Source organism: Vipera berus (genome assembly GCF_964194415.1).
Source record: "Vipera berus genome assembly, chromosome: 2".
Lineage (NCBI taxonomy): Eukaryota > Metazoa > Chordata > Lepidosauria > Squamata > Viperidae > Vipera > Vipera berus.
Genome location: NC_138203.1, coordinates 109,087,389 through 109,111,609, shown reverse-complemented (window position 1 = coordinate 109,111,609; position 24,221 = coordinate 109,087,389). Strand labels below are relative to the sequence as shown.

General features: G+C 40.7%; 1 protein-coding gene across 2 annotated transcripts; it reads right to left on the bottom strand.

Annotated features, from left to right (window-relative positions):
• Nucleotides 1–1,196: 1,196 nt before the first annotated feature.
• Nucleotides 1,197–22,121, bottom strand: POPDC2 (popeye domain cAMP effector 2; the record flags this gene model as incomplete). 2 transcript variants are annotated; one of them, XM_081322121.1, is made up of 4 exons in its annotated part: nt 1,197–1,845; nt 4,271–4,765; nt 11,359–11,467; nt 21,631–22,121. In XM_081322121.1, 3 exons carry the CDS (start codon nt 22,119–22,121, stop codon nt 4,301–4,303), a joined length of 1,065 nt encoding a protein of 354 aa, XP_081178247.1. In that variant the 3' UTR covers nt 1,197–1,845; nt 4,271–4,300. The 2 variants fall into 2 exon arrangements, with proteins under 2 accessions (XP_081178247.1, XP_081178248.1); XM_081322122.1 differs by lacking the exon at nt 21,631–22,121 and adding an exon at nt 12,560–12,667 and having other exon boundaries at nt 4,393–4,765.
• Nucleotides 22,122–24,221: the final 2,100 nt, after the last annotated feature.

The following is a 24,221-nucleotide window of genomic DNA, read 5'->3' as shown; positions in this document are numbered from 1 at the left end:
CTCCTTATGTTCATTAGCACATTCAATTCAATTTTCTGACCCACTAGATCAGTGGTGTCAAACTGCCAGCTCGCGGGCTGGTTGCATCATGTGGAGGCCGCACCCACCCCAGCTCCGGCAATGTGAAAAAAACCGTGATACGTCGCAACATGTGATGTGACACGGTGTGTTTGACACCTGTGCATTAGATGAAGACTTTACTCAATACAGCAGAAACTTTTTCCTTCATATCCAACTAGTATTTTGCAGTAAATGGAAGTAAAATTCTACCCCTTAATCTAAAATCTTTGCTCAAGACAACTGGCATGTTGAAAATATAAAGATTTTCTATGTCATATAACCTAATTCAAAACAGGAAAAGCATAGAAGATGGACATATACATGTTTTGTCTGATCTTGACTTCTTTGGGAGGAGTGAAGATCTTCCTTCTGTCTCAGCAAAATCCTTTGGTATTAAAACAAAGACAGTAACAGTATCAGGACAGGTTACCAGACTTGGCATCACTATTTTAATTTTATTTTGTAAAGATGTTTTTGTAGGGTTTAAAAGCAACACCCTCCAAAGTGCTAACTGTAGAACCTTTGTCTCTCATTAATAACATATAAAATAAAGTTTTCATTTAACTTTCCATTCACTTGGGCTTCTTAGAGTCATTTTGTAAGTCTTTTCATCACACCAGTGCTTTCTGCGGAGAATCTGATGTCACTGGGGCCAATCCTATTGAAAAGCAACTTCATTTCTGTCATGCAAGTTGGGTGAATTATGGAAACTAATAGTGGCATATACTATATGCTTCATTCTCTCAATTCATTGCATCCCTATAATTGGTATATTATCCTCTGCAGGAAGAAAGAAGACAGAGTTGCTATATTAATTTATATCCTGATTTTCTCTCCATAAGTTACTCAAAGCAGCTAAGGTAACAATTAAAAGCCAACACTTAAAATATTGTAAATCACTATAAACTAGCCCAAATTGGAAAGGGATATATTGATCTTTTTTGAAGACGAATGGGGAGCAAAAGGAAAGCCTTTTACTTTGCTCCTATTAAACAGTTTGGAAAGCAGATGCATCTTCAAGAGAATTTCTCCAGTTGATGTTACTGTCTTAATAGATTCATCCTGTGGTCCCTAGGTAGTTATGTTGTGAACTGTTTAAAATTTAAAGACAAATCTTTAAATTTTACCCTGAAAGTGCAGATCTTGCCTCACAGTTATAATATGTATCTAGTATTATACACCAGATGGCAGCCTACTTGTTGCATATTATACCAACTGAATCTTCCAGGTATGGGGGGAAAGTTTATTTAAGGTCTGTGTTATCGTGGGATGCCTTTGTGAAGAATATAGCTTTGGTGAGAAGAAAGACTCCTCATATTAGCAAACACACTAATGATTACCAAAATTGAAGGAACAAGTGGAATATAGTTTTCTTCCTTCTTTGATTTATGAAAGAAGAAAATCAATAGAACCTCTATCATGTTCCATCAATTAATTATACCATCATAATTCCAAGACATGTAATATATTTAACATATATCAAGTGTTCAAGAATACAAACATCCAGGTGGCAGAGCAGACTGATATACTCTGGAAAATATCCCATCACTGCCTCTCTTTTCTATGCATACCTTTCAAAGTGCATCATATGGACAAAAAATTTATATATGCTTTGACAGACAAACAATGAAGGGCATCCTGATTGGCAATCAGTGACCTGATTGCTTCATGCAGGTCTTGGATTCCCAATAGCTGTTCTCTAGAGTTCTGGGGTCTGAGTTGGAGCCAGAGGGGCTCGTCCTTTTGCAAGGGCAGGATGATTAGTCCTCAGGTGGTTTCCCAAAGCTGTATGAAAGAGAATCCATAATTATTATAAGAACTAGCTTATGCCCAGTTTTAAAGGAAGCAACTCTATTGCCTAAGCTAATCTTATCCTAATGTTTCACCAAGGAGATGACCAGACTGAGCCTGAGGGGGGGATCAAGTGCATCATCAGCCTTGGGTCCCTTTATACCCACAAGAGATCTAAGTCCAGCCCACCTTGAATATGCAGGGGGGGAGGTAAACCTGGTGTCCCAAGGAGAAAAGCTTTAGAATTGTAATCTTGTTGAATCAAATCCCAACATTGTGATGTAACTCAACAGATCTGAGGGTGCACAGGTTGCATTGCAGGAAATCAGAGCAAACCTTACTTTTTCTTTTCTTTTCATCACTCTTCCGTGCAATAGATTTCCTGTTAGAACTGACAGAAGATATATTTAAAAATGTCCCAAACGTGCTTTTCAAAAGGCAACTGGACTTCCTTGGGTTTTTCCTTGAAGATGTTTCGCTTCTCATCCAAAAAACTTCTTCAGTTCTGGGAGCTTCAGTTCATTTCAGCCAGAACTGAAGAAGCTTCTTGCATGAGAAGCAAAATGTTTTCCAGGAAAAAAAAACCAAGGAAGTCCATTTGCCTTTTGAAAAGCACCTTTAAAACAGCAATGACCTGGATGATTGAGAATCTCCACAGACATATTTAAAAATAGATTTTCTCAATGACTTTTACAGTTAGTGCTAGCCTTTTAATATCAGAAATGGAAAGTATAACCAATAAAGCACTCAGCCTCCACCAAAAAGCTGTTTTCAGATTAATAACAATTAGTAAAAAAATATTCTTAAGGTGGGTTTGAATCTATTTTATCAGGAGACCAAGATCTTCTCTTTCAGATCCTTTGCTAAAGTGAATTTTGTCTGCTTCTCAAGATAACTTGTAATTAGCTAATTTAGATCAATAAATGTATTATTGGAGCCTTATTTTCTTCCTATTTTCCTATGCTCACAAACTCTTTTCCAGAAATTTATATTTGGTTTGTACTATGTTTAAAGAAACTGTCTTACTAAAACCTTTCACATGTTCTAAGCTGAATCATATTATTACGCATTCATGGGATTTTTAACAAGAGTTTTGTTAATTTGTAAAGTTGTTATTGTTAAGAAGTGTAGCTATGGCAAAATGTGGTTTTAAAATAAAAGCCTATAAAAGATTTTAAAATAAAATGAACAACTTTTTGCTGCCCAAAGTTGCCTTATAGGGGAGATAGACGTCTAAACATTTATAAATAAATAAATTTTGAATTCTTGATCTTTGGTCAAGTAACTCCAAATTGGTGGGCAAAGGAGAGCAGTTAAAATTATGTCAGTTGAAGATTTCCATTTTACCCAAATTTCCTAAAAATAACATCACCAAATAATGGCACTTTTGTCATCGAATTGCATGTATAGGAACTGAAAAATCACAAAAAAATGGGGTGATGAGGAATACAGCCTGATTTGCCTAGACCTGCTCTGCAGAATGGTTTCAAACACAAATTTAAAAACAAACAAGTATACAGGTATTAATAATATTCAGCTTCAAACCAAAGCCTCAGGAAAACATCAATAAATAGGACATAGTATGCAGCACATGATTCTAACCATTTTTGAAACAGATATTAAAGCTGACAGAGATAAATATGACAAAAGGATCATAGTAAAAATCCAGTCTTGGTGTCACCTATGAAAAATGAAATGGTGTAATTCAATCTTCTTGTGGACAAGCACATCGACAGAAGAGTGAATCTGTTATATTATTCACCCCAATATCCGTTCCTTCCCCTTCCTAGGATGGGCACTGTGTGAGGGATACTGTAAGATTGCACAGCAACGGGGCATGGTTCCAAATGATTCCTGCAATGATTATCACTGTAGTAAATCTAAATTGCTTCAAAGAAGCCTAATATCATTTTATGTCATCTCTAAATGTAATAAGTATTCCTTCCACCTCATCCAAATCTCTAATAAAAATATTGAAGAGTAACATGCCTGGGATTGAACCCCATGGCATTCTAAGTAGTATCTTCTCTCTAGTTCGATGAAGAATCATTAATGAGCATTATCCAAGTTCAGTTTTTGAGCTAACAATGTATTGAACTAATTCTCAAACCATTTAGCCTACATTTAGTTAATTAGCTAAGCAGAATGTCACGGCTATGTTGTTAAATACCTTACCAAAATCAAGATATAATGTCAACAGCATTCTTACAGTCATTAAGGAAGCTAGTAGTTCATACAAAAATGAGATGAAGTTTGACAAAGCCATGACCCAAAGCACTCTTTTTGCAGCAAATGAGCTAAGAATTGATATACCACAGGTTCTAAGGAAATGTGAGGTAATCAGTATGCTGGATACATCAGGTACCCTTTCCTTGCATATCTAGATATGTTTCTTTCTAAAGGCACAAAGAATACTTACTTATTCAGGGTGAAGTGTGCCCATGTTTACTCACTTCAAATACTCCCCTTCACTCATATAGTCCATAAAAGACCCTGTCAACTCAGCAAAATCTTCCAATACAAGACTGGTAGAGTCCTCACCAGACAGGTCACTGTCAGGCCGAGATTTCCTAGGATGAGTAGAATGAGACACAGTGCAAGAAACCCCAGGAGCTCTTTGGCCAACCGCAGGTAAATCACCTACACGCACAACTGCCTCTTCGTACTCTGCCTTTTCTACCTCTGTGTCTGAAGTAGGTCCTAAGACATGATAGAGGCTGGGTAAGCGGATGTCAAATTGAAGGCCAAACTTAGCAAAAAGCTTTTCATTCAAGGCATAGAGCTTTTCTGAGATGTCATAGCCAAGGAGGACAGAGAAGAGTCGGGCAATGTAGCGCTCCTTAGCCAGAAGCAAGTAGAGCTTTTTTCTTTGCCAACTGATAAAACAGGAGTCAATCTCTGCTGTCAAAGTTACCTGCCAAAGAAAGAAAAGAAAAAAGTTCAAGTGTTTGTTTTTAAGGATAACAAAGTCATGTATTATCTCACATTTTGTTAGACTTATACAAATATACAAGAAATCCACATTTGGAAAGAAATTCATGTTGAATATGTTTATTTGTGCGCATTATCTTTGAAAATGAGTTTTTACAATACATTGGTCAAATATTTCTTGAATAATTTGGAACATTGTATACAGTTGTTGCAAATCTGTGTTTACATTTTTACTTTTATTTATTTATTTATTTATTTATTTATTTATTTATTTATATTTGTTTCGATTTATATACCGCCCTTTTCCCAAAGGACTCAGGGCGGTTTACAGGGCAAATTAAAACAGTGCAATGTACAAATTAAAATAAAATTAAATTAATAGCCCCAAAACAGTTTAAAATTTAAAATTAAAACCTTAAAACCCCTCAGTCCAGGCCGGCTAAGTCAAATAGCCACGTTTTTAGGTCCCGGCAAAACGAGCGAAGGTCGGGGGCGATCCGGAGTTCCACAGGCAGCTGATTCCATAGGGCAGGCGTGCCCACCGAGAACGCTCTCCCCCTGGGGATCGCCTGCCGGCACTCCCTGACAAGCAGGACCCTGATGAGGCCCTCCCTGTGGGAGCGCACAGGACGATGGGAAGTGGCTGCTGGCAGCAGGTGCTCCCTAAAATAATCCGGACCCATGCCATTTAGGGCTTTATAGGTCATCACCAGCACCTTGAATCTCACCCGGAGGGCAACTGGAAGCCAATGCAGCTCACGGAGAAGAGGCATTACATGGGAATATCGGGAGACCCCCATCACAACTCGCGCAGCCGCATTCTGCACCAGCTGAAGCCTCCGAGTGGTCCTCAAGGGCAGCCCCATGTAGAGAGCATTGCAGTAGTCTATCCGAGAGGTCACAAGTGCATGAGTGACTGTACGTAGGACATCTCAGTCCAGATAGGGCCGCAACTGGCGCACCAAGCGAACCTGGGCAAAAGCCCCCCTGGCCACGGCTCCTATATGATCTTCCACACTAAGCCGTGAGTCCAGGAGGACGCCCAAGTTGCGGGACCTATCTACGGGGGGGTAACACCTCACCCCCCATGGTTAACGATGAAATAGAATGGTTAATCCGAGATGCCAGTATGTACAGCCACTCAGTCTTGGCAGGATTGAGTCGAAGCCTGTTTCTCCTCATCTAAACCCGGACCGCCTCCAGGCAACGGGACATCACGTCAAGGGCATCACTGGGTTAGTTTGGGGTGGAAAGAAAAAGCTGGGTATCATCAGCGTACTGATGATACCCCACCCCAAAACCACGAATGAGCTCACCCAGCGGCTTCATATAGATGTTGAACAAGAGGGGAGAGAGGACTGACCCCTGAGGGACTCCACAAACGAGGGGCCCCGGGGCAGACCTCTGCCCTCCCGTCAACACTGACTGCGAGCGGCCCAGGAGGTAGGAGGAGAACCACTGTAGAACAGTGCCACCCACTCCCAACCCCCTGAGGCACTGCAGTAAGACACCAGTTCCCGGGTTCTCCCGGACAGTTAATGGGAAGTCACAGGGGCAGGGGCATGTAACCATGCCCAAACATCCAGCCAAGCCGACCCAGGTGGGTCACATGAGGGTGCCGTTGGTGGAGATGTTCCAGGGGCATGCATAGTCCTCCCCCATTCAGGCATAAAGATTAAAATGAGCAGGAGGACCTAACGAGGGGTTGAGGCCATATCAACAGTCCAGAACCAGCACTCCGCAATCCATAGCAGGCCAGATGGGGTGCTGCTAAATAAAAGGAAAAATAGACCAACACCAGGCTAGTTAAGATGGAAAAAATGGTTTCATCCCACACCACCAGTTACCATGGGGAGTGGGAGAACAGTCATACGCCTGGTGGGGGTTTCGCGATCCTATGAAAAGCTCAGTGACATTGGGAAAGTGGATTGATGTTTGAGATTGACAAAAACAAGGGAAGCATACAGAGTATCTCTTTATTTTGAATGAGGCTGAATAAGAACATAAGCAGTGCCCAGCTGGGTCAGATTCCCCTGGCTCATCTAGTCTATTCTCACAGTGCCCTACCAAGTGCAGGAGGAAGCCCAGAGCAGATGGTCTTTAGAGGCAGTTAATTTAATTTAATTTAATTTAATTAGATTTATATACCGCCCTTTCCTGAAGGACTCAGGGCGGTTTACAGGGCATTTTAAAATCACACCAATACAAAATACAAAAGTTAAAAGACAATTAAAAAGATTAAATTATCCCTGAAAATAAAACCCCAGTTAAAATTCTCAGCCTGGGCCAGAGAGCTCAAAGAGCCAAGTCTTCAGGTCCCGGTGGAATGAACGCAGGTCAGGGGCAGTCCTGAGCTCCACGGGCAGCTGGTTCCAGAGGGCAGGTGCACCCACAGAGAAGGCCCTCCCCCTGGGTGTTATCCGCCAGCAATCTTTTACCGGCGGCACCCTGAGAAGACCCTCCCTGTGTGAGCGCACTGGACGAAGGGAACTTGATGCTGGCAGCAGGTGTTCCCTCAAATATCCCGGACCCAAGCCGTTCAGGGCTTTATAGGTCATCACCAGCACCTTGAATCTCACCCGGAGGGCAACCGGAAGCCAATGCAGCTCACGGAGTAGAGGTGTTACATGGGAGTATCGGGAAACCCCCCATCACAACTCGCGCAGCCGCATTCTGCACCAGTTGAAGCCTCCGAGTGGTCCTCAAGGGCAGCCCCATGTAGAGAGCGTTGCAGTAGTCTAAACGGGAGGTCACGAGCGCATGAGTGACTGTGCGTAGGGCATCTCGGTCCAGGTAGGATCGCAACTGGCGCACCAGGCGAACCTGGGCAAAAGCCCCCCTGGTCACAGCTCCTATATGATCTTCAAAATTGAGCCGTGAGTCCAGGAGGACACCAAGTTGCGAGCCCTAACCCCCCATCGTTAAAGGTGGAATAGTTTGGTTAGCCCAAGATGCCGATACGCACAGCCATTCAGTCTTGGCAGGATTGAGACGAAGCCTGTTTCTCCCCATCCAGACCTGGACCGCCTCCAGGCAACGGGACATCACGGCGAGGGCATCACTGGGTTAGTTCGGGGTGGAGAAAAAAAGTTGGGTATCATCAGCATACTGATGATACCCCACCCCGAAACCACGAATGACCTCGCCCAGCGGCTTCATATAGATGTTGAACAGGAGGGGCGAGAGAACCGACCCCTGAGGAACTCCACAAACGAGAGGCCTCGGGGTGGATCTCTGCCTTCCCGTCAACACTGACAGCGAGCGGCCCAGGAGATAGGAGGAGAACCACCATAAAACAGTGCCTCCCACTCCCAGCCCCCTGAGACGCCGCAGTAGGATACCATGGTCGATGGTATCAAAAGCCGCTGAGAGATCTAATAGGACTAGGACAGAGGAGCAACCCCTGTCCCGAGCCCGCCAGAGATCATTCACCAGCACGACCAATGCCATTTCCGTGCTGTGCCCGGGCCTGAAACCCGATTGGTACGGGTCCAGATAATCAGTTTCCTCCAGGAACAGAGGAAGCTGATGCGCCACCACGCTCTCAACAACCTTCACCAGAAAGCGAAGGTTGGAGACCGGACGATAGTTATTTAAAACAGCCGGGTCCAGGGCAGGCTTTTTGAGGAGGGGTCTCACCACCGCCTCCTTCAAGGCGGCGGGGAAGACACCCTCCTTCAAAGAAGCAGTTATTACTGCCTGGAACCAGCCTCGTGTCCCCCCTCCCCAGCTGCATAAACCAGCCAGGAGGGGCACGGATCCAACAAACAAGTGGTGGAGCTCAGCCTCCCCATGATCCTGTCCACATCATCAGGGGAAACAGGATCGAACTCAGTCCAGATAACATGCTCAAGACCGTCCGATTCCTCCACGTCAGACTCCGCCCAGTCAGAGTCCAAACTGGCCCGGATCTGAGCGTTTTTGTCCGTCAGATGATGACTAAACTCCTCGGCCCGTCCCTGCAAGGGATCCTCCCTCACCTCCTGCTTAAGAAGGGAGCGAGTCACCCTAAACAGGGCGGCTGGGCGATTATCTCCGGACACGATGAGGGCGGGGAAGTAATTAGCCCTCGCCATCCTCATCGCAGCAAGATAAGACCTTATAAAGGTTCTTAACTGCAATCAGAGTAATAGGAGAAGATGGTAAGGAAGTAACTGGCAGTAGAAAGAAAGCAGAACTGCTTAATTCATTCTTTGCAACTGTCTTCACACAAGAAGAAAATACAACCCAACTTACCAAAAACAGAACCTTAAAAGACAGACTAGCAATGCAAATTAAAATAAGAAAATTAAGGAAAAAGAACACCTGTCAACTCTAGACAGATTCAAATCACAGGTCCTGATAGATTGCATCTCAGAGTTCTGAGGAAACTGGTAGACAGGATCTTAGAACCATTGAACCAGGTCTTTCAAAGTTCTTGGAGCACTGGGGAACTACCAGAGGACTGGAAAAGAGCTGATGTGGTTCCCATCTTCAAAAAATGGGGGGAAAAACCAGACCCAGGAAACTACAGACCAATAAGCCTGACATGAATACCTGGGTGTCTACACTGCTAACATTGGATGTCTTTACTTTGACAACATATGGAGATGCAGCCTTTTTCTTTCCTATGCTTTATTCTTAGAATTACATGATACTGGGGAGGAGGAGGAATGTGATGAGAGTTAGTTAGACATAACAATATTGTAAAAGTGTATGAATTCATGGGCTTTTGAAATAAGAGATGATAAGAGATGGTGGGCTAGAACAGGAGGGAAAACCTGCAATTCAAACTAATTGGAGAATGCTAATGACTGCTAATTAGAGGAGGGAACTGTGTTTGATACTATGTGCTAAGGGGAGGAGAATTCAGATTTTGGCTTTGACCATGCATGTGCCAAAGATTAAAGATTCTTTAAGGTAAACAATGCCTTGAAGTTCTTTGAAGAGTTTCATTTGTTGGAACCATGACATTAAACCAAAATCTCCAAATTTTCCAAACTATCTAGGGGTCCTGAGCCCCAATTGGTGTCCCTAGACTTGAGGGAAGCTGACAAAGATTCAGGAGAAGATTTCATCACGGAGAAAGAGAAACTGCTTGAAGCCAGCAACCTGGCAGCAGCTGCTACCCCAGAGGGGGAAGCGACAGACAGCAAGTTGGGGGAGGAAGAGCTTTTGCAGGACTCCCATCTGGAGGCAAAACTCAAGCAGCTAGGAGAGCTGATCTGGTCATCAGATTGGGCCCAGCCCAGTGGAGACTCCAGACACCTCGAGACTGCCTTACCACCCTCAAAGGCTTCAAAAGCAGACCGGTGGAGAGCTACCAGATCATCTGCCACTGAGGATTTGGGTGAGTGGAAATACCTGTCTACAGCTCATCAGTCAGTGGAAAGATTTGAAGAGCTAGAGATGAGAAGCAGGAATCAACTCCTGCCAAGAGAAGCCTTCCAGTCCCTGAAGTCCCTGGCCAGGGCCTCCAGCCACACAGAGAAAGACAGCTCCAGTCTCCGGGACAGCCAATCCCCAAACCAGTGTGCATATCGATAACCCAGTCTGGGCCCCCTGCAGCAATGGGGAATATGCCAGCCCCTGGAGGTGGAAAGTCAGCAATCCCTGAGCTTGCAGCAGCTAACAGAAACCTTTACAACTGCTTGGGGTGGTGCAGAAGCCAGGAGATCAGCAGCTGGTGGGAGGATGTCCACAGCCCCCAAACGTGCAACCCCTGGGAATACGGCAGCAGCCAGAGTGGGGCGAGCAGCAACTGGGAGTGCAACAGCCACAGTGGGGGGCCCAGCAGCCAATGATTGCTCCACCTTTCAGAGCAAACTTCGATGGGGACCCAGAGAAGCTGATTTTTTTTCCTCAACCAAGTGTGCTCTCATTTGAACTGCTGGGCCTATCTCTACCCGGACCCAGGCACCATAGTCAATGTGAATGCGTCCAGCTTAGAGGGTGAGGCAGCCAAATGTCTGAACAATTTATATAATGAGCAAGCCCCCAAATTGGAGGACCCCAACCTCTTCCTCCTAGGACTGAGAGAAAGATTTGAGGATTCATCCATTGCCCTCAAAGCAGAAGAACAAATCCATAAAATAAAACAGGCCGGCAGACCTGCTCTGGAGTACGTAAGAGAGTTTTGCAAGATAACTGGTCGCATAGAGAGGTGACCTGAGCAGTCATTCACCTGTCTGAGGCAGTATAGGTTGAGCAGGGGGTTAGATTAGAAAACCTCCAAGGTCCCTTCCAGTTCTATTCTATTCTATTCTATTCTATTCTATTCTATTCTATTCTATTCTATTCTATTCTATTCTATTCTATTCTATTCCTATTCTATTCTATTCTATTCTATTCTATTCTATTCTATTCTTCTATTCTATTCTATTCTATTCTATTCTATTCTATTCTATTCTATTCTATTCTTCTATTCTATTCTATTCTATTCTATTCTAGCTAGGAAGAGTGGAAGCAAACATCCCAAGACATAGTAAATAGGCTGAACTACACAAACATTTTCTTGGACGCTCACACTCTTTGCTCCTCAATAGAAAATGAAAGATGGAACTTATAAAGAAATCAGAACATTATGAAGAATATTACCTGAAATGTTCCCTCTTCAGAAGGCTGTAATGATTCCCACTCCGGAGAATCCAAGAACTGATATGGGAAAACATAATGTAAAAACTGTCCATCCTGACTTACTTTAACCCTGCAGAAAGAGAAAAAGGAGGGCAGGGAAATTATTACAATTAAAAAGGCTGTTGTACAATTGCTGAACAATTAAAAGACATATGATAAGGTCCATGCAGGTGGTCATTTAGATACAAACAACACCTTCATATAGGATAGAGTTGTTTTAGACATCAATATCTGTGGAAACAAAGTGGCAGTTTAAAAAAAATACTGTTCAACAATAGCAGATTGTTCTGCACACAATATAAGTAACATGAAGACAAGGCAGACAGGTGCCTGGAAGAAGGAAACAATAGTGAGGCTTCAAGCTCTGTGTGCAAACTGCTATTCATTAATATGCTCCCAAAAGAAGCAAGCATTTCACAGGAAGCAAGCTTCACAGCTCTAACCAGGGCTAGTAAACGATGACTCATTGCAAGCGGAAGGTTTGATGCAACAGCTCCCTTCCCCTTCTCGCTTCATCCTTGTTCCAAAGCACATGTTCACAACCGAAGAAGGGGAATACTTTTTGTCAGAGCAATGATACCCCATGTGTCAACTACCCTGTTTTAGACAGAGCTTTTTCAGAGTTTGCCTCCCTCATCAGGTGTGGCCATTTTGTATACTGGACAACCATTTAGTTCAGCCCTGTATGCATCTACCCATGTTGTCTATGATGAAAAAAAGCAAAGGATATGTGACAACCTATAATCTTGTCCCACCAATCAAGAGACTTTTCCCATCTAAAAAGAGACCTTAGAGAAGATGAGGCAGGTCCTTGGATTCACCAAGTCCGTTGCCTAGACAGCATTCCCACCTTCCAGACTGAATCATGACCTTCACCTTTTTCTACTGCAGAGCTGCTTTTCTACATTGTTGCTGACACTTGTATATGAACCATATAACGCTGCCAAGGTACTATTCTTTCTCAAAACAGAGGACAAATTTATCCTAGGGTTTTAATAAACATTGCATTATTGAATCCTTCCAGGGAAAAACACATCAATTGTCTAGCAACTGGTCTAGGAACTTTAAAGAGAAATTTAAAATATTTTGCATTCAGGCTGACTAGTCTCTTTGGTTTCCTTCAACAGAATAAATTTTGAACAGTATGATTAAAGATACATACCTGGTAAAAGTTTTCTGAATTTCATCACAATGACAACAATTCCAGAATACCATCCAGTATTGCTATATTAAAACATTATCATCAAGAGTAAAGGTTAATCTTGTGACTTCCTTTGTCTTTGCTATTGTTCCAGACTGCCTCCGTTCACTTGGCTGTACTGCTAATTTGAACACATTCCTAAAAAGGGACTGAGATATGGCAGATAAAGAATAACACTAGAGGCCAAGTTTTAACTTTTAGATATCTTATGTAAATTTTTTCAACACTCTAAAGTTGGGTGTGAACAAATTCAATCTATTTCCAATAATGCTAATAATCATATTACTAAGGCTATATTCAGTTTCTTTTACTCTAAAGGAAATAAGAATATGTTCATGCAATAAGGGTCTTTATAGCAAAATTTCTCACCCAGATATTATATGGCATATGTGGGAAATTTTATATCAAAATATATTTTATTCCTTATACTGTTTCCATCTTCCCTGAAACATTTACAGAATCCACACTGGACTGAGAATCTGTCTCCACTAGATAACTGACAGTCAAGCTGTCAATTAATCAAGTAAGTTAATCAAGTAAAAATAGCAAAGGGGGGGGGGGAATTTTACTCAAACCTCTTCAAACCCCCAAATAAATTACCCAGACCTAACTCACATATCAAAGGAGAAGATCTGTAAACACAAATAAATTAAAATGGTCATCCAGCGGAACTTCACGTTCACAAGAATAAACATCATAGGTGACATCTATCTACACATACCCACACCCCTCAAATATCATCCTAGAATCAGCACGTATGCACTTTCGTACTCAGGACAAGCTCCCCTATAAAACAATCTTGCTATATCCCATTTTTCTGCAGTTGCCCCCAAGGCAACTCTTTGCTTTTGGAAATAAATAAATACTTCTCCTTTCCTCACAGCTGTCTGGATTTCATTTTTATTTACTCTTGCACAAACCCGGCTTGAGTTGAAACCCAAAATTATTCTTCTGACACACACAACAACCTATAATCCATAGAAATAGCACAGTCCAGATTCTTAAAAGTGATATTTGGAGGACTGTCCTGCATTTCAAAGGTAGCATTTAACTCAGAAACTGTGTTAATTCCCTTGGGTTTCAGTGGCCATTTACCCCAGCTGTATTTCTGGCATAAACTTAATTTTTCTAGTAATTCCCTGGCTACCATGATCCTTCTTGATAACTGTCTCTTCTGGGAAAGTCAGGATCCAGCATGACTTATATCAGCCTGTTTTCTCACATTCTGCTCTTGGGGATTCCCAGTGCAGCAGTGGGAGTTTGATACTGCTTTTCATTTAGAGCAGGATATATTAGGATTCTGACATTGTCAGCCATTTCAGTTTCTTGCCCTTTGTTATACTAGGGAGAAGACACAACCCTTTTTGTCGAACAAACTTGTCCCTATATACTGCAGGGAGCTGCAGCCCTGTTGGCAGAAATTCAAACTTCATCCTCAGATCTCTACCTGCCAACATAAGTCTCTTTTGCTCTGAAGACAATTTCATCTGCTCTTTACTCTCAGATCAGAACTTAAACACCACCAGGAGAGTCACAAAATTGTCTTCAGTTGCCAGTTGTCTATGCAGGATTTGGCTTTCCAATTCGGACAGCATGCCAGTTTAATTAATTGCTCAATCATTATTAAATTTTGTCACTTCCAATATACATTTTCACTCATACATATTTATTCTGAGAAAAACACATATTTATACATTTACTTCATAGCCAAAGAGGTAGAACTTAAATATTCTATGTTTAAAGTATTTTTTATTAATTTATTTCTCTTATTTAGGGTTTATTTTTAGCATCTTGTCACTTGTATTCACTGTGGAATACACAATGTATTTTGTGAGAATTGTACTGAGACTGTCTGAAAAGTATGGCCTTTAAGATGAGTCTCCTGATTTGGAACAACAAATACTTCTGCTCTTTTTTCCTATGCTTTCCTGTTCAAAGGAAGCAAAGGTCCATTGTTAGAACTGGTGTATTTGTGTGTGTGTGTGTGTGTGTGTGTGTGTGTGATACCTAAGTTCAGCTAATCATGCAGATGCTGGATATGCTCTTCTTTTTTTATAATCTATGACAGTTTCAAATTTTGTTAGCATGTTAGCTGTTTTTGTGCATGTTATTGTACTTTTGTGAAGTTATTTCAACTTAACCTTCACCTTACAGGTCTGCACCTGCCCCTTTTTGGACCGAGATGCCCTATGCATGGTTACCCACACCCTCGTCACTTCTCGTTTGGATTACTGCAATGCTCTTTACATGGGGCTGCCCTTGAAGAGCACCCGGAGGCTTCAACTGGTGCAGAATGCGGCCGCGCGGGTGCTTATGGGAGTATCTCGGTACTCCCATGTTACACCACTCCTGCGTGAGCTGCATTGGCTTCCAGTTGCCCTCCAGGTGTGATTCAAGGTGCTGGTTATAACCTTTAAAGCCCTACATGGCTTAGGCCCGGGGTACTTGTGAGACCACTTGCTGCCATTGTGAACCTCCCATCTCCCGGTTCGCTCCCACAGAGTCAGCCTCCTCAGGGTGCCATCGGCCAGGCAATGCTGGCTGGCAACCCCCAGGGGGAGAGCCTTCTCTGTGGGCGCGCTGACCCTCTGGAATGAATTGCCCCCGGAGCTGCGGACGACCCCTGACCGTCACCTCAAGACGTGGTTGTTCCAACAAGTGGGCCTGGACTGACTACGGTTTTAATTAGCTTTTTACTGGTTTTTAAATTGTCATATAATTATTGTATTTATTGTTTAATTCTTTTTTAAATTTTCTATTTTATGTTTTTAATTTTTATTGTTGTGTGCCTCCCTGAGTCCTTAGGGAGAAGGGCGGCATATACATTTAATAAAATAATAATAATAATAATGTGGAAATTTTAAGTTCCATATTTAAGATAATATTTCTACAGCATATGAAAACTGCACCAACGTGGCTCTATTATAGATAACAAGCTTTTCTTCATAGCAGATCTTGGCCTGGGGCAGAACTGTCGTGTAATCTTGGAATACCTTTCTTCTCTTTGGAGTGCTTGTTCTAAGAATCATTCTAGTTACTATTTTTGTAAGGGAGATCTGTTTGTTTTTACCAAGCTGCCATCACCTCCTCCATCACGCTTGATAAATCTGTCAAGGGCTACAATAATGTCTTGAAGAGGGAGGAAGGGAATATCACAGCATCTGTTCAGGCATTACTTCAATATCTTCCTAGATAAATTCCACTTGTAGTATCATTGCTTTAAACCTGTTAACAATATTTGAGAAAGAATTTCATTTTGGTACTCTACAAAGCCTCTCCCATTTAAATTCATAGTCTCAATCTGTTACATATTGTGTCATTTTGTCTCTAATCTGTTTTCCATCTGCAAGTCCATAAATTTTGACTTTCATTCTTTGCATATATTTAACACTCAACAGGCTTTTTGTAGTTTCCTTAATGTTTTGCTTATCAACATTAATTTTCCTCTAAAGGTTTAGTAGATTGATCCCATTTCCCCAATATTTGGGTTTGAAAGGAAACCCATTTCATGATAGGTTCCTTGGGAGTTGTGTTCATCGCAGGATGGAAGCTGTTCCTAGTAAAGTGGCCTTTTGCAATTGACTGATGGCGAATTTGTCAATGCCAGTGGTGTTCAACTGGCGCTCCAGACCCAAGGCGTCTATTAATATTGGTACTACATTTGCTTGTTTTTGCCACAGTTGTTCTATTTCTATTTGTAAGACTTTGTGTTTTGTTATCGACTCCATTTCTTTCTCTTCTATGCTGCTGTCTCCAGGCACTGCCACATCCACTATTCAAACTTTTTCATCTTTCTTATCGACAATTGTTACGTCTGGGATGTTATGTGACAGATGCCTGTCTGTTTGAATTCTAAAGTCCCAGAGTAATTTAGCTTCTTCATTTTCTATGACTTTCTCTGTTGTTGTTATTACCTTCAACAGATTTCAGTTATATCGACAATTACTCCTAATTCTTAGTATAATTGTAACTATCCTGCCTCCTTCTCAAGGACTTTGTTCTACAACAGTGAAGGAAAAAAAGTAATTATAAAATAAGTTATTAAAAATAAAGTTATAAATAAAACAAAGAATAATAATTTTAGCTTTACTTAGTCATTTAGAGTCAATATTAAAGGAGAAAGATAACACGAAACTTTATTTAAAGAGTATGAAACCTGATGTTGAGACTCTAGAAAGAGTGCAGAGAAGAGCAACAAAGATGATAAGAGTCTGGAGGCTAAACTGTACAACGAATCAATACGTGAGCAGGGCGTTGTATTAGAAGATGTCCAAGCGCCCTTCTAACTCTGTTATTTTATGATATTATCTCCTTAGAGAAGTAGATAAAGTTAATGAAAAGCTGCTAGTTTTTACAATATGCAATAAGTGATTTGGAAAAAATATAAAGAATATATCAAGTATAGATTTTCCAATTCCACAATTGCATTTCAACCATTTAACAAGCTAAAAAGGAGATATATTTTTTATACTGTAAAAAGTTTTGTAGAAAAGAAGAACTAATCACTAAAGGAAATATAGGAGGTCCTCAGCTTATAACCACAATTAAGCCCAAAATTTCTATTGTTCAGTGAGACATTTGTTAACTGAATTTTGCCCCATTTAAGACATTTCATCCCACAATTGTTAAGTGAATCACTGCAGCTGATAACTTAGTAACATGGTTGTTAAGTGAATCTGGCTTCCCCATTGACTTTGCTTGTCAGAAGGTTGCAAAAGATGATTACAAGACCCCAGGACACAGCAACAGTCTTAAGTATGAACCATTTGCCAAGCATCTGAATTTTGATCACATGATCATGGGGATGCTGCAAAGATTGTAACTGTGAAAAAGTTCATAAGTCACTTTTTTCAGTGCCGTTGTAATTTTGAACAGTCACTAAATGAACGCTTGTAAGTTGAGGATTATCTGTATATGCAAATACAAATTGCATTTTTCTGCAGAAAACATTTTTATAAACATAGTAGGTTTTCCACAAGGTCTGTGAAAGGGGGAGGGTATATGAACTGAAATTCAAGAATAGCCTAAAGCCCACCAGTTTCCATTATCCTATCTACCTCAATTAAGAAAACTAATTTACACCAATGGAAATTAAATCCTACATTATTTTTTTAACCAGTGATGTCACACATTCTTAAATAAAATATTAAACAATTATTTAATAGAGTATGATCACATATCACTAGATATTCACAGAGGTTTTTAAAGCTGGGATGCAAGGTGCATGGATAAAACTTCTTAGAAACCTCAGGAAAATCAAAAAGTTTATCTAGATAAACTAGAAAGGGAAGTTAACAAATTATTACTTTAAAAAAAGCTCTTTGAAAATATAACATAGAATTGATGCTAAAAAAGGACTAGAACTATGAGATTTAATATTTATAGTGATAAAATTGTTACATAATGAAAGTATTATAAATATAGTGATAATATTAGATTTGTTTCTCATTGTCAATGCAAGGCAGCAAACATGCCTATTTCTCTTGCCCACAACAACAGCCCAGTGAGGTGGGTTGGGCAGAGAGAAACAGTGCCCAAAGTTACCCAGTAAGCTTATGTGCCAAAGGGAAGCCTTGAACTCCATTTCCTGGTTTCTGGACCAGCATTTTCACCGCAACACCAAACTGGCTCTCAGTATGTTAGTGTGAATATATGTATCTATGTTTATATGTATATGGGTGTGGGTGTGTATTGGTATGAAAATACACTGATAAAGTCTTAAAACTCAGTTAATAGTAAAAAACAATAAGACAATAAAAGACTTTAGGCGGTGCTATATGATGGAAAGTTTTAAATAGGTCACAGTTCACTGCAAAAGAACTCCAGAATTTTATTTTAATTTATTCATATTCAAACAAGCAGATAAAACTAAAAGTAGGCTTTAGTTAAAAAGGATTAATATAACATCTATATACAATCAAAAGAAGAAAGGAATAGGCCAAATACCCAGAGTAATAAAAGAATGCTAATAAAAGAAACTATTAAAATGTTAACTAAATCACTAGACCAAATGAATTTACATCATTTTTATATATTTAGCATTTAAACTATTATTGACAGTTCTATGGAAATGTGGGCTGAACTGGATGTAATTCAAATACTTCTAAAATAAAGCTATCTCCTTTCCTGACAGCTTTTGACTTTTGATTTAGAGCCATTATTAATAAAGGCAGGAAATAATGATTTTAAATGCCAGAAAAAGATCCTCTTCTAAATGCCTATGTGACTGATACTGGGTTTTGCTTATCAAGCCCCTCAGCTACTACAGTAGTCTGCTGGTATGCGAGGCCAGAAGCATTCTTGCCCCCAGCCAGAACTCCTCAGAAAGCACCATCCCTGCCTCCTCTGGAGCAGCAAGTGCAACAAGTGCCAGCCTTGTCTCAAGGCGTCAGCTCTCCTGGCCTCATTCCAGAGGTTCAGAAAGTGACATGATGTTTTGAGCCTGATGCATTTTCCTCTTGTCTTGAGGGTAGGGGGAAACTCCTTCTGGCTATTTGAAAATAACCTGTGAGATCACCCTGTGATCATCCCTCCCATCATCATTATCATCATCATCATCATCATCATCGTCGTCGTCGTCGTCGTCGTCGTTATTATTATTATTATTATTATTATTATTATTATTATTATTATTATTATTAGGAGGAGGAGGAGGAGGAGGAGGAGGAGGAGGAGGATCAATCAAAAGTTGCATACAATCAAAAGTTTGCAATAGTGGTGAATATCTGTAGTTCGGGTGTAGGATGAGGGTGAAATGTTCAGAAACCAACCCACAAGCTTGGAGAATGAACCTTCACCCACAATCAAAAGTGTGATGCATCTCCAAGAGAGGGAGGGAGGACAAAAAAAAGTGAAACTGTAAGCTGCATCAACAGCAGGAACAGTGTCTGCTAGATATTCAACAAAGTTTGAAAGTATAGTTTTAGATATATGGGGCTAGCAAATCTTTTTCAAACACTTATGGAAGATATTTGTAGAATATATGAAAAATCACAAAAGTAAGATGGTAATACTGGAAGTGTGTAAGAAAAACTGAGAAACATAACGCATTGCCTCAACCAGAGCAGTTATATTGCAAATATTGTTTTGTGGGATTTTAAATAGCTACTGTAAATGAACGTGTTATCTGTTGATGCTATATACAATCCTACACATGTTTCATCTTCTTGAATAAAAATTAGGTGTTTTAAAAAAAATAGTTTCCTGGCTCTGCTTTTCTTTATTCTTTGCCAGAGACTCTTGATTACTCTATCAGTAAATTTTTTAGCAAAGACATTTTTAGCAAGCATAAAAGGTAAAAGTAAAGGTTCCCCCGCACATGCGTGCTAGTTGTTTCCAACTCTAAGGGCCGGTGCTCATCTCCGTTTCAAAGCCGAAGAGCCAGCGCTTGTCCGAGGACGTCTCTGTGGTCATGTGGCCGGCATGACTAGATGCCAAAGGCACATGGAACGCTGTTACCTTCCCACCGTAGTGGTCCCTATTTTTCTACTTGCATTTTTACGTGCTTTCGAACTGCTAGGTTGGCAGAAGCTGGGACGAGTAACAGGCGCTCACTCTGTTACGCGGCATTCAGGATTCGACCCGCCAAACTGCCGACCTTCTGATCGACAAGCTCAGCGTCCTAGCCCACTGAGCCACCGCGTCCCTTAGCAAGGATAAAACAGATCCCCAAATCCCTGCATTCCCATTGCAGGCATTTGCCTTTCTTTCCCTGTCTAAATACACTATCTCTGAGTCACAGTAAGACTACATGCTGGTAGTTTTGAATGCCTTTTTCTCAAGCAAATTTCAGAATATATTCCTACCATTATTAGGTTTTATTTTGCTTAAAAGGAAAGGCAATTAATTATTTCTGATCATTTCTCTGCCTGATTCTTTAATATAAACCTTCAGTTGATTAAAGCCTTCTGACTTACGTTTATTTATACAATAGTTAACTACTACAATTAGAGAATGTTACAAATATAACAAGATCTAAAATAAGAACTTCTCTGGAAGCTAGGAAAGAGTAATTAATAATTACATGTAATAATGATATAAGTGATATATAAAATATTTTAGAAGCTGTATCTTTTCTAATATACAATACTTCGTGGCAATAGGGATTATTTACTTCAGAAATGTCTCATTAAGTAATATGATTGTATAAAACCTATCATTTTTAAAGCTTTTTTTTTTAAAAAAATCTGCCATTTGTGACATATATATTCATACAAAATATACAGTATATTCAGCTTCAAAGATTGTACATAGGAGTGAACGGTCTTCAGGGCAGGAGGGTCTACTTTGTTTTTTATTAAAAACTTGGACACCACCACCCCAAAATCTGGAGAGAAGTATAGGAAATAGAATTAAAGAATTCTGAGTTCAACAATGGTTTGAACTCTTAACTTGAAATAAGTCTCGTCTTTCTAACTAACAACGAAATCCTTTTGACTCACCAAATATTTTTCATTCAGCCATTTCATTCAGCCAAAAAGTTCTTTTTATTATTGTTAAATAACTGCAAATATATTGTAAATCACCCCAGTATCTCCCAAAAATGAAAACCCACGTTCTGCCTCCCATGTTCACAATATATTAACCTTCCTAAATTTGGAGGAGTCAGTTTGCAACAGAGAAGCAATGGGGTCTCAGCTCATTAGTTTTCATTTTGCCACTGATCACCCTCCTTTTATATTTTATATTCATATTTTAAAGTTAAGAGGGCTAAAGGCCTTCACTTAAACTTTGTTTCTGGACTGTTCAAATACACACTGAAAATAATGAGTCACATGATCAAATGCTTCCTCATATGCACCCCGTCCTCATTTTATCCAGGTAAAAAAGCCATTTTCAGAAATAATGACCATGCACACACTTATGCAACTCCTCAGGATGCAGATTGGGTTAAAAAAATTGGGTTTTTCTTCCATAGTGTGAGAAAGAGCAAAGCATGCAGCTCCTTTGCCTCTCTACCCTTTGAAACTCCTTAGTAGTGTTCAAAAGCATCACTATCACAGGGTATTTTTTCAGGAGAAAGAGAGACCTACCTGCCAGAGAGCAAGAAGGACAAACGATCTATGGATGTCTTGCCCTCCACAGTGTAAGTTTGATCTTTGGCCAAAGACAAGACCTGTTCTTCACAGCACTTGACTATTTCTTTGTAAGTTTGGAGAGGCACTTGCAAAGGCTGGCAAATTTGTTTGTATAGGAGATCAAATTCTTCAGAAAAAGTGTCTTTACGGAGTTGGTAAATTAAATGCGATAGCTGAAACAAGCAGATCAGAAATAAAAGCACATTCCAAATAATGATGTCTAATCCACAAGCATTGAGCCAGCCCCATATGGCAGAGCAAAGAAAGCCAATGGACAACAATCCAAAAATATAGATGGCACCAAAGGTTCCACTACCTCCCATATAGCCAAAGAGGAAGAAGAAATTAGCGACGTGATAGACTGCTCCTTCCATAACGTATTTCCAGTTCTCACACAAAACTGGATTAAAAATTATCCGATCCAAAAGAGTGTTTTCTTCACTCATTTTCCTGTAACTTCTACACCTAACTCACTCTGAAATTAATGGAATACACTGAAGCCAATTCCTACACCTACACCTCTATGGAGATTTTAGAGGAACATTTCTGAAATTATGTATTTGTATCCAACAACTCCTGCAGTTATTTTCCACCAATTGCAATCAATACCCAGCCTTCTTGATGGGATTTGAGACCTGGCTGATGAACTTGTAGAAGCATGAGAAATTCTATCCCAAAAGTGCCTTTTGAGAACTGGAGTGGAAAAAACAGAGTAGCTAAGAGTATTTGCAGCTTGTTCTCTCCCCTGCCTTGAGATAAATTAAAATAGACACAGTGAAAGAGCAGCAGGGAGGGCTAAAGGGGTGGGAAAGACAAGCAGAGGGCACTAGTGTTTAATTTGGAATGTATAGCACTGAGGCATGAAAGAAGAGCAAGGCACTACATAGATAACCATGTTTGGAATTGAAATCCAAGAAGCAAAGGCTAGAACGGGAAGAGAGACCAGCCAGACATTTGCCACTTAACTCTGAGAACTAGAATACAGAGCAGTTTGTGAATACTGCAGAGTTCAGTTTGTTCTGATATCCTTTATTACCAGAGTATTTTTACATGGAGGAAAAGGAGGAGGAGTTCATTATTACAACTAAAGCAATAAATTAAAAGACTAAAAGGATTTGAATAAGTATCTTCATAATATGATATATAATGATACAGAAAGAGTGATGTGGTGTCCACTCAGAAGGTTGAGAGTTCAATCGTAAGTAGTGGTAGATATTTCTCTCCTAGACCGCAAAGAAAAAATATCTGCTGCGAACTCTGTGGCATCAGGAAGGGCATTCAACCAGTAAATGCTCAGCTTCATCCAGTCATTCTGACTCTACCCCAAATTAAAAGATTATAAAATCATAAAAAGGGAGTTTTATATAATAATACAGAAGATGCAGACAGCTGGGATACTTAAGAGAATATCAGCAGAAAATCAGGATAGGCAACGATGATTCCTTTTCTGAAATTGATGCTGGTTTCTCCCACCCCAAGTAATTTATGATTAAAGTGAGAAGGCTGTCTTCAATTAATTGAGAATACATTAAATGAAGCAGGTAAGAAGTTTGGTGTCCAATTTTCCATTTGAACTGGTGTAGCTTATATTCAGAGTTGCATTTCGGAAAATATCACTTATAGCAGGGGTGTCAAACTCAATTTCATTGAGGGCCGCATCAGCACTGTGGTTGCCCTCAGGGGGCCGGGTGGGTATGGCCATGGTGGGCGTGGCCTACTGGGTGGGCGTGGCTAGAGTGCATATGGCCTACTGGGTGGGCGTGGCCAGCTCTACATCGTTCGCATCAAGGGTGCCTATGAGGGCCTGGGCAGGACTGGGACAGATCTGAGGGTCTCTGGCAGGAGGAGGGTCTCTGGGCCAGGGCCAAGGCAGTGTGGGCCATTCCCTCACTGTTTCCAGAATGGCTTCGCGGGCCGCATGAAACCACTTCGCGGGCCGGATCCGGCCCCCGGGCCTTGTGTTTGACATGTCTGACTTATAGAAAGAAAATATAGTCTTTATAGTACTTTCTAGGATTGCTGGCTCCCTTGTTTTGTGGAATACTTTGAATCTATTCCTGGCAACATGGGTCCAGAAATAGGGAGAGTTTGTGAATGTGCTGCATCTTGCATAGTGCATTCTTTGTTTCTTCACTCCCCAGTGTGCATTCTTGTCTAATTCTAAAGGGATTGACTGATCCAAACAAGCATATTAATAACTGGAGTTGAAGCACTCAAGTGTACAAAAGGAACAATTCTCCCAAATCCTAAACCAGATACTTTTTGTCAAATCTGCTCTGTACTCGGCGGAAAGTTTTAGTTTTGTCATTGTTGTTTAATTATCAGAACTTTGTGATAATTGTTTTGGGATGGCACCAGTGTATTCTTTTTCCAATACAGTGAGATGGAGGCCTCGTGAGTGGCAGGCGCACACATTTATTCACAGCTCCATTCATGCGTGAGTGGAAGGCACTCATGTGTAAGAGCCCACTTCAAAACCTCATCCCAAGAAAGCAGGACTCTTGGAACATTTCCATTCCAAAAGGAACTTTTATTAGGAGTTGACA